Source organism: Hemicordylus capensis, chromosome 2, assembly GCF_027244095.1.
Source record: "Hemicordylus capensis ecotype Gifberg chromosome 2, rHemCap1.1.pri, whole genome shotgun sequence".
NCBI lineage: Eukaryota > Metazoa > Chordata > Lepidosauria > Squamata > Cordylidae > Hemicordylus > Hemicordylus capensis.
Genome location: NC_069658.1, coordinates 245,356,960 through 245,372,308, shown reverse-complemented (window position 1 = coordinate 245,372,308; position 15,349 = coordinate 245,356,960). Strand labels below are relative to the sequence as shown.

Here is a 15,349-nt window from a genome sequence, read left to right as displayed (position 1 = left end):
AATGGCGCCCCCCCGCCCCCCAACATACTACATTATACTTAGGTTTTTCCTCACAAGCGCCCGCCACCGCCGCCAAGCCAGGCCACTGACTGGCCGCCAGGCGCCAGCAAAGCAATGGGGGGGGGGGGCGTGGGCAGCACAGAAGGGACCGCTCGTGGGGGAGGGGGCGCCGACGCGCTCCCTTGACTGCTGCAGCGCTGCTGCACTGAGCAGGAAACATTTGTATTAACAACAAATTAAAAAAAAATTAAAAAAACAATTTTTTTGTCATGGCGGCGCCCCCCACGTGACCAGAAAAGATGGCGCCCGGGGCACGTGCCCCCCCTGCCCCCCTATAGTTACGCCTCTAGCTTGGAGTGTGGAAAAAGCTTCAGATGGAGGACAGTCCTTACTATACATCAAAGGACTCAAACAGGGGAGAAACCATATAAATGCCAGGAGTGCGAAAAGAGCTTCAGTCAAAGCTCAAAACTCACTTCTCATCAAAGGATTCACACTGGGGAGAAACCATATAAATGCTTTGAATGTGGGAAGAGCTTTAGGAAGAGTGGAATTCTTAGCATGCATCAAAGAATCCACAGTGGAGAGAAACCCTATCATGCATAGAGTGTGGGAAAAGCTTCAGTCAAAGCACAAATCTCACTTGCCATCAAAGGATTCTGATATAACCCAGGACCCCAATTCCCATAAAACTACAGTTAACACAGAACAACACTACATACAGGCCCAACGCCTGAAACTAAGCACAACCATTTCGTGACCAAATATTAAACTCTTAATTTACCTTTAGAATATATTTGGGCCCACAGGCCCTCCCTTCGCTTCCTTTCTTCACACCAGAGCTGTCTCTGAACCTTTGGAATGTAAATTAGAATTGCTAGCTTCACTCCTCCTCTGCGCACATCTTAGCCTTGGAGATAAGGAAGTGCTAGCCATACAGACGTAGGAAAACAATTGTTACAAGAGCATAGCCAAAGGCAATAAGAGTGAAACTGTGACTAAAAGGGTTGATCAACATCTGAGACCACAAAATGCCAATTACCATGTCAATAGTTTGTTGTTTGATGTCAACTGGAGATTGATCTACGTATGTAATTGCTAAAGTGTCCTCTTTCAGTGTATTGCTATGTCATAGATGGGTAGAACAAAGAACTTAGAAATGTATAAATAGTTCCTTAAAGCTCTGTATCCCTTCACAACTGATTTGGGCGCTGCCTTGCCCCGTTGTCTTACTGATCTGCAGAAGTAAAAACTATCAAAACTTTTCCGCTGTGTGGGATCAATTATTGGCATCAGATACCACCCAGACAAAGAACTGGATTTTTGGTAAATCAATTCACACAGGGGAGAAACCATATAAATGCTTGGAGTGTGGAAAGAACTTCACAAAGGCGTCAAGTCTTACTAAGCATAGAAGAACCCACACTGCGGTGAAACCATATACATGCTTGGAGTGTGGAAAGAGCTTTGATCGAACTGATTCCCTTACTTCCTATCACAGGTTTCACACAGGGGAGAAGCCATATGCATGCCTGGAGTGTGGAAAAAGCTTTAGCCAGAGCACAAACCTTGCGACACATCAAAGGGTTCACACTGGGGAGAAACCCTATAAATGCTCAGAATGTGGAAAAAGCTTCAATCAAAACTCAAAACTTACTTCTCATCAAAGGAGTCACACAGGAGAGAAGGCGTACAAATGCATGGAGTGTGGCAAGAATTTCAGTACGAGTGCAACCCTCACTTCTCATCGAAGGATCCACACTGGGGAGAAACTGTATACGTGTCTGGAGTGTGGAAAAAGTTTCACTCAAAGCACAAGCCTCACTACACATCAAAGGATTCACACTGAAAGGAAACCATTTCAGTGCTTGGACTGTGGAAAAAGCTTCAGAGAGTGTGCATTTCTTACTAAGCATCTAGGAGCCCATGGTGGAGAGAGACCATCTAAGTGCTTGGACTGTGGGAAAAGCTTCCCAGAGAGGGCAAGTCTTACTAGGCATGTAAGAACCCACAATGGAAAGAAACTACATAAATGCCTAGAGTGTGGGAAAAGCTTTGGTAGGAGCACACACCTGACTAAGCATTGGATAACCCACACTGGGGTAAAACCATATACATGCTTGAAATGTGGAAAGAGCTTCAAAGAGAAGGAAAGCCTTACTTGGCATCTAAAAAACCCACAGTAGGGAGAAACCACATACCTGCTTGGAGTGTGGAAATAGCTTCAGAGAGAAGGCAAGTCTTACCAGGCATTTAAGAACCCACACTGGGGAAAAACCATATAAATGTTTAGAGTGTGGGGAAAACTTCAGCCAAAGCTCAAAACTGACTTCTCATCAAAGGATTCACACTGGGGAGAAACCCTATACATGTTTCAAGTGTGAAAAGAGCTTCCGGCAAAGCTCAAAACTGACTTCTCATCAAAAGATTCACACTGGAGAGCAACCCTATAAATGCCTGACATGTGGAAAGAGTTTCTGTTACTGGCAGTCTCTTATTTCACATCAAAGAACCCACTCTAGTGTTTCAGATTGTAAACACATTCCTGGAAAAGTGCTACATTAATCTGCTGTGGCAAAAACAGCAAAAAACCCCAAACCTCTTACACCTTTAAAACTTACATTTTTATTTGATATGAGCCTATGTGTTTCACAAAAGAGGGGCCTTACTTATGAAAGGTAATGTTTCATGATGCAGTTCAAGCTCAACGCTGAAGCAATCATCCAATGTCTGTCTCTTTTAATGTGGTATGGAGCAGCAGGGTTATACACGCACCTATAGCCATACATTTTGTGAAACTTGTATTTTTTTTATGTGGTTTTAAACTTCTTTGCAAGACCAAACATGCATCTTATTCCTTTTCTTGTTTAAATAAAGTGTGTGGTCCCCTTTCTCTATTACAGGGTGGTGGGATAGTGCTGTGTGGTGTGTGTGTTCTTGCAGCCTGATGTCTATTCTTTTCTCAGGTACTAGCTGGTCCTCTTGTGTTGGGTATGTCGCAGTCTGTGCAGCCGGAGTTTAAACTGGTAGTTAGGCTTTGTGTACAAAAGAGGTTCTTGCCCTTCTACACTTCCATGGTGCAGTCTTATTTGGAGTTCTGTGTACACTGGTAACTATATAGTAACTATAAAGAATACTTATAATACCCCTTTTCAAGAAAAAAAAAGTTCTCAAAGTGATTTATGTGCAAAAGGGGAAGAAGAAGACAGAAGGAGAACAGCTTGGGTGGGGCACTGACTGACTGCTGTCTTTGCCCCTGCCCCACCTTTCCTCAGGTGTGTGTAACATCTCCTTGGGCTGCTGCTGGGGCTTTGGCGGCTGCTGCTGCTGCTGCTATATAGGGCAGGCTAGCCCAAGGGCGCGAGCCTCTTGGCGCGAGCCGAAGGGCGAGAGCACAAGGGCTCTCGTCCTTGTGGCTCTCTGCCGTGGGGTGAGCTGCCTGAGGACCAGAAGATCTCTCTCCTTCCGCCCTGGAGAGCAATCTTCTCACAATTAAGAAGTCAGCAGGAGACTACGCAAGCCTGGTTTTGTTTTGTTTTTAATTAAGCCAAGAAGCCGTGGTGGGTTAGTCTGGGGACATGTGTCTGGGAGAGCGAAAAAGTGGGTCTGGAGTGGGGGCAGCAATATCACAGGTAGCGGGCAGAGGGAGGTATGGCGGTGGGAGTTGGGCAGGCCGTTACAGGGGGAAACGGTCCAGGCAATTGAGGCCTGTTCCTTTTTCCGGCCCTTCTCCCAACCCTCTGACCCTAGGGAGCTCTGGGAACACTCCTTCGAGGATTAGGGTGCTGCTGCTGAATGCCAGGTCAGTTAACGCAAAAACATCTCTCATCCACGATCTGATTGTGGATGAGCATGCTGACCTGGTATGTGTGACGGAGACCTGGTTGGATGCGCTGGGCGGGGTCGGTCTCTCTCAGCTTTGTCCTCCAGGTTTCCAGATCGTGCAGCAGCCCCGCCTCGAGGGTCGGGGAGGAGGTGTTGCAGTCATCTTTCGAGAGACCCTCCCCGTTTCCAGGTGCCCGGTCAGGCAATCTCAGAATTTCGAGTGTTTGTCCTTGAGGGTGGGCCTCCGAGATAGGCTGGAGATTCTGTTGGTGTACCGACCACCCCGCTGCACTTCAGTCTCCCTCCCTGAGCTGGCGGGGGTGGTCTCGGAGGTGGCCTTGGGTTCCCCCAGGCTTATTGTTTTGGGGGATTTCAATGTCCACGCTGAGGCCCCCCTAGTGAGTGCGGCTCAGGATTTCATGGCCTCCATGGCAACCATGGGCCTGTCTCAATTGGTATCGGGCCCTACCCACGTGGCGGGACACACTCTGGATCTGGTTTTTGCCGACCGGGAAATAAATGATCTGGAGGTGGGGGAATTTGAGACCACTCCCTTGTCATGGACAGATCATCACCTGGTGGGGTTTAGTTTGACTGCTCCGTCTGCCCTCTGCAGGGGTGGTGGGCCGATTAAGATGGTCCGCCCCCGGAGGCTTATGGATCCGCTTGGATTTCAGACGGCCCTTGGGGAGTTTCCAGTGTCCAGAGCTGGTGACCCTGTCGAGGCCTTGGTTGATCTCTGGAATGGAGAGATGGCCCGGGCTGTTGACACGGTTGCCCCCAAGCGCCCTCTCCGGCTTAGTGGAGCCCGTTCTGCTCCTTGGTTTTCCTCGGAGCTTAGGGCGATGAAGCAACTCGGACGACGGCTGGAGCGACGCTGGAGGAAGAGTCGTCTCAAATCCGATCGAACACGGGCTAGAACCCATTTTAGGGACTATGCCGTGGCGGTGGGGGCGGCGAAGAAACGTTTTTTCTCCGCCTCCATTGCGTCTGCTCAGTGCAGGCAAACAGAGCTGTTTCGTGTGGTGAAAACATTGCTCCACACATCCCCCCGGACAATGGGGGAGGAGCCATCTACAGCTCTTTGTGATCGGTTTGCCTGTCGCTTTGCAGATAAAGTCGCTTGCATCCGTGCTGACCTGGACTCCAGAGTTTTGGCAGTTCCGGCAGACGTGCCTTTGGTACCATCTGGTCCCGTTGTGTTGGATTCTTTTCGGTTGGTGTGGCCTGAGGATGTGGACAAGATCCTGGGCAGTGTGCGGGCGACTTCGTGCGCTCTTGACCCTTGCCCTTCATGGCTAATAAAAGCTGCCAGGGAGGGGACAGGCAGATGGCTGGAGGTGATCGTTAATGCTTCGTTAAGGGAGGGCAGGATGCCATCGTGCCTTAAGGAGGCGGTGGTAAGACCTCTATTAAAAAAGCCCTCCCTTGATCCCTCCAGCCTGGACAACTATAGACCTGTGTCTAACCTGCCCTTTTTGGGCAAGGTGATAGAGCGTGTGGTGGCGTCCCAGCTGCAGAGGGTCTTGGATGATACGGATTATCTGGACCCTTTTCAATCTGGCTTCCGCCGTATGGGACTGAGACTGCCTTGGTCGCTCTAGTGGATGACCTACGCCGGGAACTAGACAGGGGGAGTGCGTCCCTGTTGGTTCTGCTGGACCTCTCGGCGGCGTTCGATACCATCGACCATGGTATCCTTCTGGGCCGCCTCTTGAGTATGGGAATCGGAGGCACTGCGTTGCAGTGGTTTCGGTCCTTTCTTGAGGGGAGGGTCCAGAAGGTGGTGCTGGGGGACTACTGCTCGGCCCCGTGGCCGTTGGCCTGTGGGGTCCCGCAGGGTTTGGTCTTGTTCCCCATGCTGTTTAACATCTACATGAAGCCGCTGCGAGAGGTCATCCAGGGATTTGGACTGAGTTGTCAGCAATATGCGGATGACACTCAGCTCTATCTCTCCTTGTCATCTGATCCTAGGGAGGCGGTGGATGTACTGAACCGGGGACTGGAGGCCGTGATGGGTTGGATGTGGGCTAACAAACTGAAATTGAATCCAGATAAGACGGAGGTACTGTTGGTCAGTAGGAGAGCCAATCGGGATGAGGAGATTTTACCGGTTCTGGATGGGGTTGCACTCCCCTTGAAGGAGCAAGTACGCAGCTTGGGGGTACTACTGGACCCGGCTCTGCTCTTGGAAGCTCAGGTGGAGGCGGTGGCCAGGGGTGCCTTTGCATGGCTTCGGCTGGTGCGCCAGCTGCGTCCCTTTCTCAAGAAGGCAGATCTGGCCACGGTTACTCACGCCTTAGTCACGTCGTGGCTGGATTACTGTAACGCGCTCTACGTGGGGCTGCCCTTGAAGAATATCCGGAAACTGCAGCTAGTGCAAAACGCGGCAGCGAGGGTGTTATCCAGAGCTGCCCGTTGGGAACATATCACCCCCATTTTGAAAGAGCTGCACTGGCTACCAGTTCGTTTCCGGGTCCAATTCAAGGTGCTGGTTTTGACCTTTAAAGCCCTAAACGGTTTGGGCCCAGGGTATTTGAGGGACCGCCTGCTCCCAAGGGTTGCTGCCTGCTGGACGAGGACATCTGAGGGGGCCCTGCTCCGGGTGCCGACAATGAGAGAGGCCCGGCTGTCGTGCACTCGGGACAGGGCCTTCTCTGTTGCTGCCCCCAGACTCTGGAATGCTCTCCCAGTGGTCATTCGCTCCTCGGACTCCATCATGGCTTTTAGAAAGCTTGTAAAGACTTGGCTTTTTACCCAGGCTTTTACATAATCGTTTTTACTGCTGCTTCTGGGTGTTTTTATTTCTTGTATTGTTTTATGCCTGTTTTTATATGTTTTTATACTCTTAGCATGTTGTTTTTATTGTGTTTTTATTGTATGTTTTTAACTTTTGTAAACCGCCTTGGGGCTATATTTTAACGAAAGGCGGTATAAAAATGCAAAAATAAATAAATAAAATAAAATTAAAAAGGAATAAACAACAACATCATCTTCATTACAGTCAGAGACCAAATATCTGTATCTGTCTCTCTATCTATACACATTTATTTATTATTTATCATATTTTTATACCGCCTGATCTGTATATCTCTAGGCGGTGTACAAAATTTAAAATATTTAAAAGTCACAAATTAAAATACATGACAATAAAAACAATAGAATAAAATTATTAAAACAAGTTTTTAAAATTATTAAAATTAATTCTAATTAAAAGCCTGAGAGAACAGGAGGGTCTTGAGGTTCTTCCTGAAATCAGAGAAGGAGATGCTTTTATCTCAGCAGGAAGCTTATTCCAGAGCCCTGGGACAGCCACAGAAAAAGCCCGGTCCTGGGTCTCCACCAAATGAGCCAGTGGCAACCGTAACCAGACCTCTCCAGAAGATCGTAACAGGCGGCAGGGATTATGACAAAAGAGGCACTCTCTCAACTAGCCTGGACCCAAACCATTAAGGGCTTTATAGGTAATAACCAGCACTTTGTATTTCAGAGTTTCAAATAATAAAGTAAGAAAACTACAATAGATACAGCAGCCCATGGAGTTTAATAGTTTTCAAAGATATTTCCCTTTTAGGGAAGAGCTACAATTGCATAATTTGATCTAGAGGCTAAAATAAAAAATTCGGCTACATTATTAAAAATATTGCTATCTTCATCTGCTGAAAGAAACAGAATGTAAAATTCATCAGGTTGCTAAAAGAAACAATGTAAAATTCATCAGGTTGGCCTAGGAGATCCTTTAACACTGGTAGAATTAGTTTATGGTGCAAATCATAATTAAAAAACGCAATAGAAAAACGTGGTCAACTGTTTTGATCTCTCCTGATCCCTAAGGGCAAAAATGTTGCACAACAGGGATATTTTTATATCTGCCTTCTAATAGGGCCAATGGGAGGGCACTGAAACAGGCCATAGAGAAGGCCCAGCAATATTTGGGCACAGTCAATGTAATTAAATATGATGCCAGCTAGGAATAAAAAGATTTCCTATCCCAAAACAGCTCACAATCTAAAAAGATAAGTTAGACACCAGCAACAGCCACTGGTAAGACTAATTGTCTCTGTTGACAACCCGAGGCCAAAATAAGATCCTCCTCAGCTTTTAAAAAGACTCTTAAGACGCATTTATTCACCCAAGCTTTTTAACTAGAATTGTGGTTTTATACTGTTTTAATATTTTAATTTCTGTTTTAATTTGTTTTCTTTGTTGTAAACTGCCCAGAGATGTGAGTTTGGGGCAGTGTACAAATATACTAAATGAAATAGAATAATACGATCTATTAAGTAAAGACATTGTACTGGTATTGGATAGGGACAGTTGCTCTGCTGGTGGTGGAAATAATTCAGCTACCGCATGAAAAGCAGTCTCTTTGCTAGGGATGTGCCTGAACTGCCTCGGGCAACCATGGGCGGGGTGGGGATTGGTTCTTTTAAAAACCAGGTAAGCCGGGGAAATGGCTTGACTAGCAAGCCAGAGGTTGCTGGTTCGAGTCTCTGCTGGTATGTTTTCCAGACTATGGGAAACACCTAGATTGGGCAGCAGCGATACAGGAAGATGCTGAAAGGCATAATCTCATACTGCGCGGGAGGAGGCAATGGTCAACCCCTCCTGTATTTTACCAAAGACAACCACAGGGCTCTGTGGTTACCAGGAATTGACACCGACTCAACGACACTCTTTACCTTTAAGCAGGTCCTTACCTGCTCCTCTGCTGCCCCACCGTTTTTCCAGGTGCAGCACTCGCTTTCCAAAAGGTTGCGCACGGCTGCAGTCTGTGTGCAACGTCGGCACGTGCATGGCCACCACACATGCACACAGAAATGGCTGCCATGCATGCGCCTCCAAACCTAAGGGGGCGCCAAACCAGTTTGGGCACATCCCTACCCTTTGCCTAATTAGCAGTGGGAACACTATAGCAATTCTGGTCATAGCATCTCAAAAAAGATATTCTAGAGCTGGAAAAAGTGCAAAAGAGGATAAGCAAAATTATCAATGACCTGGAGCTTATTAAAGGTAAAGTGTGCCGTCAAGTCAATGTCAACTCCTGGCGACCACAGAGCCCTGTCGTGCAGTATGAGATGATGCTTTTCAGCATCTTCCTATATCGCTGCTGTCTGATATAGGTGTTTTCCATAGTCTGGGAAACATACCAGCAGGGATTTGAACCAGCAACCTCTGGCTTGCTAGTCAAGTCATTTCTCCGCTGCACCATTAGGTGGCTACCTTCCTTATTAGGAGAGAGTATAACATGGGGTTTTTACCATGCAATAAAATGGGATGTAAGGGGAGACAGAATCTTTAGTCATGTCTCCCCTTACATAGAGAGTGTTTAAGAACAGAGAGCATTTCTCCCTCTCTCGCAGCACTATAAATGGGCGTCAACTAAAGAAACGGATTGGCAGGAGATATAGGATGGGAGAAGCAGCACTCCATTGCACAGGGCATAAATAAGGTGTGGTGATGGCTACTAGCCAAGATGGCTTAAAAGGATTAGACAAATTCATGGAGGGCAAGCGTCATCAGTGACTGCGCTATTCTTGATGCCTCAATACAACCTTCAGGCTCAGTATGCCAAGAGTTATCCAATGAACCTGATTTGGAGATTTAGGATAGGCACCAGAAGCAAGCGCTCCTTTATACAGCATGTAATTGAGGTATGGCATATGCAGCATATCAGATGAAACTTTGATGATGATACTATACATCATGTGACCCAGTCACAGTTTGATCATGCTGTGCATGGCAATCAAGTTGCAATCAAACGGGAATTCACTGCTCCATCATTACACTGCTCACTAGGGGTGCGTGAACCAGCTCAAACCGGTTCAAATCGAACTGGCCTGGTTCAGGTGGTCCAAGTCCAAATCGGCCCCACCAAAGAGAGCTTCTGTGAGCCTATTTACCTGCAACAGGTCAGCTGCCCCAAAACCGGATTGCGGCACAAATGGGACTGCTCACAAGCAGACATATTCACGGAGAACAGGCCTCTCAGTGGCTACTAGTCTTGATAGCTCTGTGCTCCCTTGAGGCTGTTTCAGTGAAGAAATGGGGCTACTGCCAGCTAAGGGAGAGGAATATTGGAGGACTTCCCCGCTGTGCAGAAAAAGAGTGTTTGTAAATTAGGGGGGGGGGGAATCTCAGCATGCCCCATTGAGGATTGCAGATGCTCATTCCACTGCAGGATCCATGGAGGACAACTGGGGCGGGGGGAAGCAAATATGGAGCAGAGGTTGGCCTGAGAAGCAAAGTGCTTTTGCTATTTGTTATCGTTATCATCATCATCATAGTTATATATCTTTTTCTCCCACTCTTCCTCCAAGGAGCTCAGGGCAGTGTACATGGTCAGTCTCACCCACGCTATCCTCATAGTGGCAGAAATTAAACAATGGAATCTCTAGTCAGTGATTGGGGAAGTTGTGCCTGTTGATTTTCTACCTAAACGCCTTCCCCCAATCACGAGTTAAAAGACCAAGGCAAATGGAGCCTCCTTTGTAAAGCCTGCGTCATGTAGGACGCTGGACAAAGTCTTTACAGCTTATAGGGTGCAGCAATTAAAATGGGCACCTTAACTTACAGTTCCCGTGCTTTTTAGAACATGAGTGAAAATTGAAAACTTCTTAACTCTCTTAAATGGAAAGTTTTTGGAGTACTGAATAATCACAATTGTTTGTCTAGGGCAGGTGTTTTGGAGTTCATGGCATAGGTCCAAGTGGTTTGTGGGAAATGAAATACAGAATTAAAGGTAGCTCCCTCAAATCATCATTTATAATCAAATACGTCCTTTATTTTTCTTGAAATGTACAGTTGGCAAGAAAAGACACCAGAGTGTAAAAGACTCTACTGCTCCCAGCAATACATGTTAAAAGTGCCCAGAGCTTTAAAAATGCAAATTCTTTGCTGCACTGACTTTAGTTTGCTAAATCTAATTTTTAAGGGAACATTATGAAAATATATAAATGGACTGGGGGTCCATGAGTAATACATATGGATCTGGGGAAGGGGGTGGTGTCTGTTGGTGCAAAAAGGTTAAGAAGCCCGGGTGTAGAGCTTCTGGGAGTACAAAGTGTCTCATGTGAATTACCTGGGTGCAGTTCTTATGAGCTTCTATGAAGGAATACGCGTCTGAAGGTACATAGCAAGGTGAGATTTGAATCAGAATGCTCTTGTTCTATAGCCCAGTCTCTTCCTTACTATACAATATACCAGAGCAGAATCCGGCCCCTGTGTGGTATTAGGGCTCACTTTACTCAGCTGACCATGCCCCCCTGGAATGCAAAATAGTATATACCCCCCTGGAATGCAAAATACCCACTCAGGCCCAACCTAATTGACAGCATTCAGAAAGAGAACAAGAAATTAAAAAGGACAAAGACATTAACTCTGGCATCCAGCAGCTTTACCGTGGTGTGTGTTGTTGACTCACCTTTAGGACTTTGATCTCCTGAATCCCTCTCTTCTATAATGTGCCATAATGCCACTGAGCTCTCTGCTTGGCTGGCTGAGGATCATCCTTTGCCCTTTCTTGCCCTGTTTTCCTGGAGGCCCCAGATTTAGCTGTCCTGCAGCCAACTCAAGCAAAGGCGGTGGGGAGTGGAGAATCTTTGCTGATGCCAGGTTTAAGAAGCAGCTGCTCTCTACCGAGTCAGACCCTTGGTCCATCTAAGCCAGGAGTAGGCAACCCGGACTCTCCAGCTCTTGATATACTACAAGTCCCACAATCTCTGCCACAATTCATTGTAGCTAGGGATGATGGAAGTTGTAGTGCAGCAACAAAGAGACAGCCAAGGTTGCCTACCCCTGATCTAAGTATTGTCTACACCAGGCATGCTCAACTTAGGCCCCCCACAGCTGTTTTTGAACTACAACTCCCATAATCCCCAGCCACAGTGGCCAATAGCCAGGGATTGTGGGAGATGAAGGACAATATCTGCAGTGGGGCTGAAGTTGAGCAGTCGTGGTCTGACTACATTGATCTGAAAGCAGCTTTCCAGGGTTTTAGGTAGTGGTGTGCGCGGAACGGCACCTCCGCAGGCCGGGACTGGGGAGGGGGGCTCTTTAAGGGCAGGGGAGGGTGTACTTACCCTTCCCGCTGCTTCCCCCCTCCAGCGCTCCCGTTTTGGAAAGCATTTGGGGTGGCAGGGTACCTCCCTGCCGCCCCTTCCCCCATTCCTCGTCAAAAGGCTTCAAAAGCCTGACTGCGCGTGTGCATGTCGCCCGTGTCACATCTGTGTGTTGCGTGCGTGCGCAATCTGACGTGCACACGCACGGACGTGATGCGCGTGCGGTGTGCGTGCACAGTCAGGCTTTTGAAGCTTTTTGACGAGGAACGGGGGAAGGGGCGACAGGGAGGTACCTTGCCACCGCAAATTCTTTCAAAAACGGGAGCGCTGGAGGGAGAAAAGCGGTGGGAAGGGTAAGTACACCCTTAAAAGGTCCACCCCACCCCAGAGTCAAACTGCCGAACTGGCCCCAGGTCCGAAGGCCCTTAGAATGGGCTCCGGACCGGTCCGTACACATCCCTAGTTTTAAGCTGAGGTCATTCCCATTCTTACCTGCAGATCTAACATGGGACTTTCTGCATGCAGATGCTCTACCACTGAGTTATGGACGCATCTGCTAAACACATGCTCTTCCACTGAGCTTCCCCTATGAAGGTTACATATTCTGCTCCTTCTACTGAGTCAGACCCTTGGTCCATCTAACTCTCTATTGTCACTGACTGGCAGTGGCCCTCCAGGGTTTCAGACAAGAGATTTCTCAAGCTAGCTAGAGATGTCAGGGATTAAACGTGGGACCTTCTGGATGCAAAGCATGAGAGAGGAGAGCTGGTCTTGTGGTAACAAGCATGACTTGTCCCCATAGCTAAGCAGGGTCTGCCCTGGTTGCAGATGAATGGGAGACTTGATGTGTGAGCACTGCAAGATATTCCCCTCAGGGGATGAAGCCGCTCTGGGAAGAGCAGAAGGTTTCAAGTTCCCTCCCTGGCAGCATCTCCAAGATAGGGCTGAGAGAGACTCCTGCCTGCAACCTTGGAGAAGCCCCTGCCAGTGTGTGAAGACAATACTGAGCTAGATGGACCAATGGCCCGACTCAGTATATGGCAGGTTCCTATGTTCCTAAAGCAGGTGTTTTGCTAGTGATCTATGACAGGGTTTCTTAAGCTTGGGCCCACAGATGTTGTTGGACTACAACTCCCAGCATCCCCAGCCAAAGGCCATTGCAACTGGGGATGCTGGGATTTGTAGTCCAACAACATCTGGGGGCCCAAGGTTAAGAAACCCTGATCTGTGGCACCTCCTCAGCTGCTCTGTGCTATATTAAGAGAAAATCTTTGGAGAAACAGCTTATCATTTTATTCTTTTAAAAAACCTTTAGTGTTTGAGAAGGCAGATCTGCAAAGCAGAGAACCACATGGTTTATCATGTTGTGCAAAGAAGAACCTGATCCCTCCTGAAGCCACTATGAATGGGGAATACAACAAATATTTATATAGCACTTTTCAACAGAAGTTCTCAAAGCGGTTGACATAGATAAAAATAAATAAAGATGGATCCCTGTCCCCAAAGGGCTCACAATCTAAAAAGAAACATAAGATAGACACCAGCAACAGCCACTGCAGGCATGCTGTGCTAGGGACGGATAGGGCCAGCTGCTCTCCCCCGCTCAATAAAGAGAAACACCACTTCAAAAAGGTGTCTCTTTGCTCTGTTAGCAGGGTACCACAAAGAACTGACGAGAGCTTCTAAGCTATCAAATCAAAATAAAATAAATGTCACTAAGCACACAAAACATCTATAGGCAATAAATCATAGTGGGGTGATGGGAGTTGTAGTCCAACCACAGCTGTACAGCCTCAGCTTGGCCACTCAGGAAATAAAAATGGCAGATGGAGCCTCCCAGTTTGCATTTCCACGGAATGACGGAAACCGCTCAGGCTTCGATTATGAAGTCGCTCTCCACTGCAACAGCAGCGATACCAGTGGGTTTCTCTCTCCAGCAATGAAGAAGTCGTCGGCTACAAGGAGGTAGCATTTAGCTACCAAGTTGACCAGACGAGGGCCCAATTACGAGGGCAGCCACAGTCCGTTGATCAATCAGATACATCTCCTTCCCCCACAAACAGAAGATACACTTTACATGAATACAGAGAATTCCAATCCTAGCAGAGGCACACTTTCAATTCCAATATGAAATAAATGGAAACCGCTCTATAGGAACATCTACCTGATTTATCAGTCACTTCAATAAACCAGTTTGTCCCAATGAGTCATATCCAGAACTTTCACCAGACACTCTTTCATTGCGAGAAGATGGCAAGGCAATGACATTTTAGCTACAAGGTTGAGGTTCAAACTTCAGAAGCTGCCTTATACTGGGTCAGACCATTAGTCCATCTAGCTTAGTAGGGCCTACACCAGGGCTGCACAACTTCAGCCCTCCTGCAGATGCTGGACTACAACTCCCACAATTCCTGACTATTGGCCACTGTTGCCGTGGATGATGGGAGTCGTAGTTCAAAACCAGTTGGAGGGCTGAAGTTGTGCAGCCCTGGTCTACACTGACTTGCAGTGGCTCTCCGGGGTGCTAGGGAGTGAATCTGGGACCTTCCGCACACAAGCAGATGATCTACCACTGAGCTATGGCCCCATCTAACAGCAGAGAGCACTCACATGCAGTCACCCATCCAAATGCAAACTAGGATAGACACTGCTTAGCAAGGGGGAAAATCCATGCTTTTTATTGCAAAACCAGTTCTCCTCTTATTAACTAATTAGAATGCCTTGGAACAGGGTTTCTTAACCTTGGGCCCCCAGATGTTGATGAACTATAACTCCCATCATCCCCAGCCATGTCCGTTGTGGACAGGGTTAAGAAACCCTGCCTTGGAATATCCCCAATCCCTAAGCGAGATTACTCTATTAAAGGCATTTAAGACTGTAACCTGATGGCACTGTGGGAGGAGAGCTGGTCTTGTGGTAACAAGCATGAATTTTTGGGTCTGCCCTGGTTGCATTTGAATGGGAGACTACATGTCAGCACTGTAAGATATTCCCCTCAGAGGATGAGGCTGCTCTGGGAAGAGCACCTGCATGCTTGCGTGCAGAAGGTTCCACGTTCCCTCCCTGGCAGCATCTCCAAGATAGGGCTGAGAGCGATTCCTGCCTGCAACCTTGGAGAAGTCACTGCCAGTCTGGGTAGACAATACTGAGCTAGATAGACCAATGGTCTGACTCGGTAGAAGGCAGCTTTTGATATTCCACTTACCTGGGGGTAAGCTCCACTTAATTCAGTGGGATTTAATTCTGAGTAACTCCCCCTGAATAGATATGCAGAGCATTGCACTGTAAATCAATCAAAAAATCACTCCCCCAGATAACTGGGTAGTAGATTACAAATAATAATAATATTGGCATACATACCACACAGTCCACTGTCATTCTGAGGGAGATGCACATACGCTGCTGTGTCCTACCCAAAAGCACAAGGGTGCTGGTTGCAGAGGTGGGGCGCCTCCATGCCTACT

General features: G+C 47.5%; 1 protein-coding gene across 1 annotated transcript in view; it reads left to right on the top strand.

Annotated features, from left to right (window-relative positions):
• Nucleotides 1-2,642, top strand: part of LOC128343919 (zinc finger protein 420-like) — a 31,199-nt gene extending 28,557 nt beyond the window's left edge. The window contains exons 5-7 of the mRNA XM_053293350.1: nt 369-600; nt 1,158-2,112; nt 2,198-2,642. Of these exons, the coding sequence (XP_053149325.1) occupies nt 369-600; nt 1,158-2,112; nt 2,198-2,565 (1,555 nt within the window). The 3' untranslated portion in view covers nt 2,566-2,642. The remainder of the gene's footprint in view (nt 1-368; nt 601-1,157; nt 2,113-2,197) is intronic.
• The last annotated feature ends 12,707 nt before the right edge of the window (nt 2,643-15,349 follow it).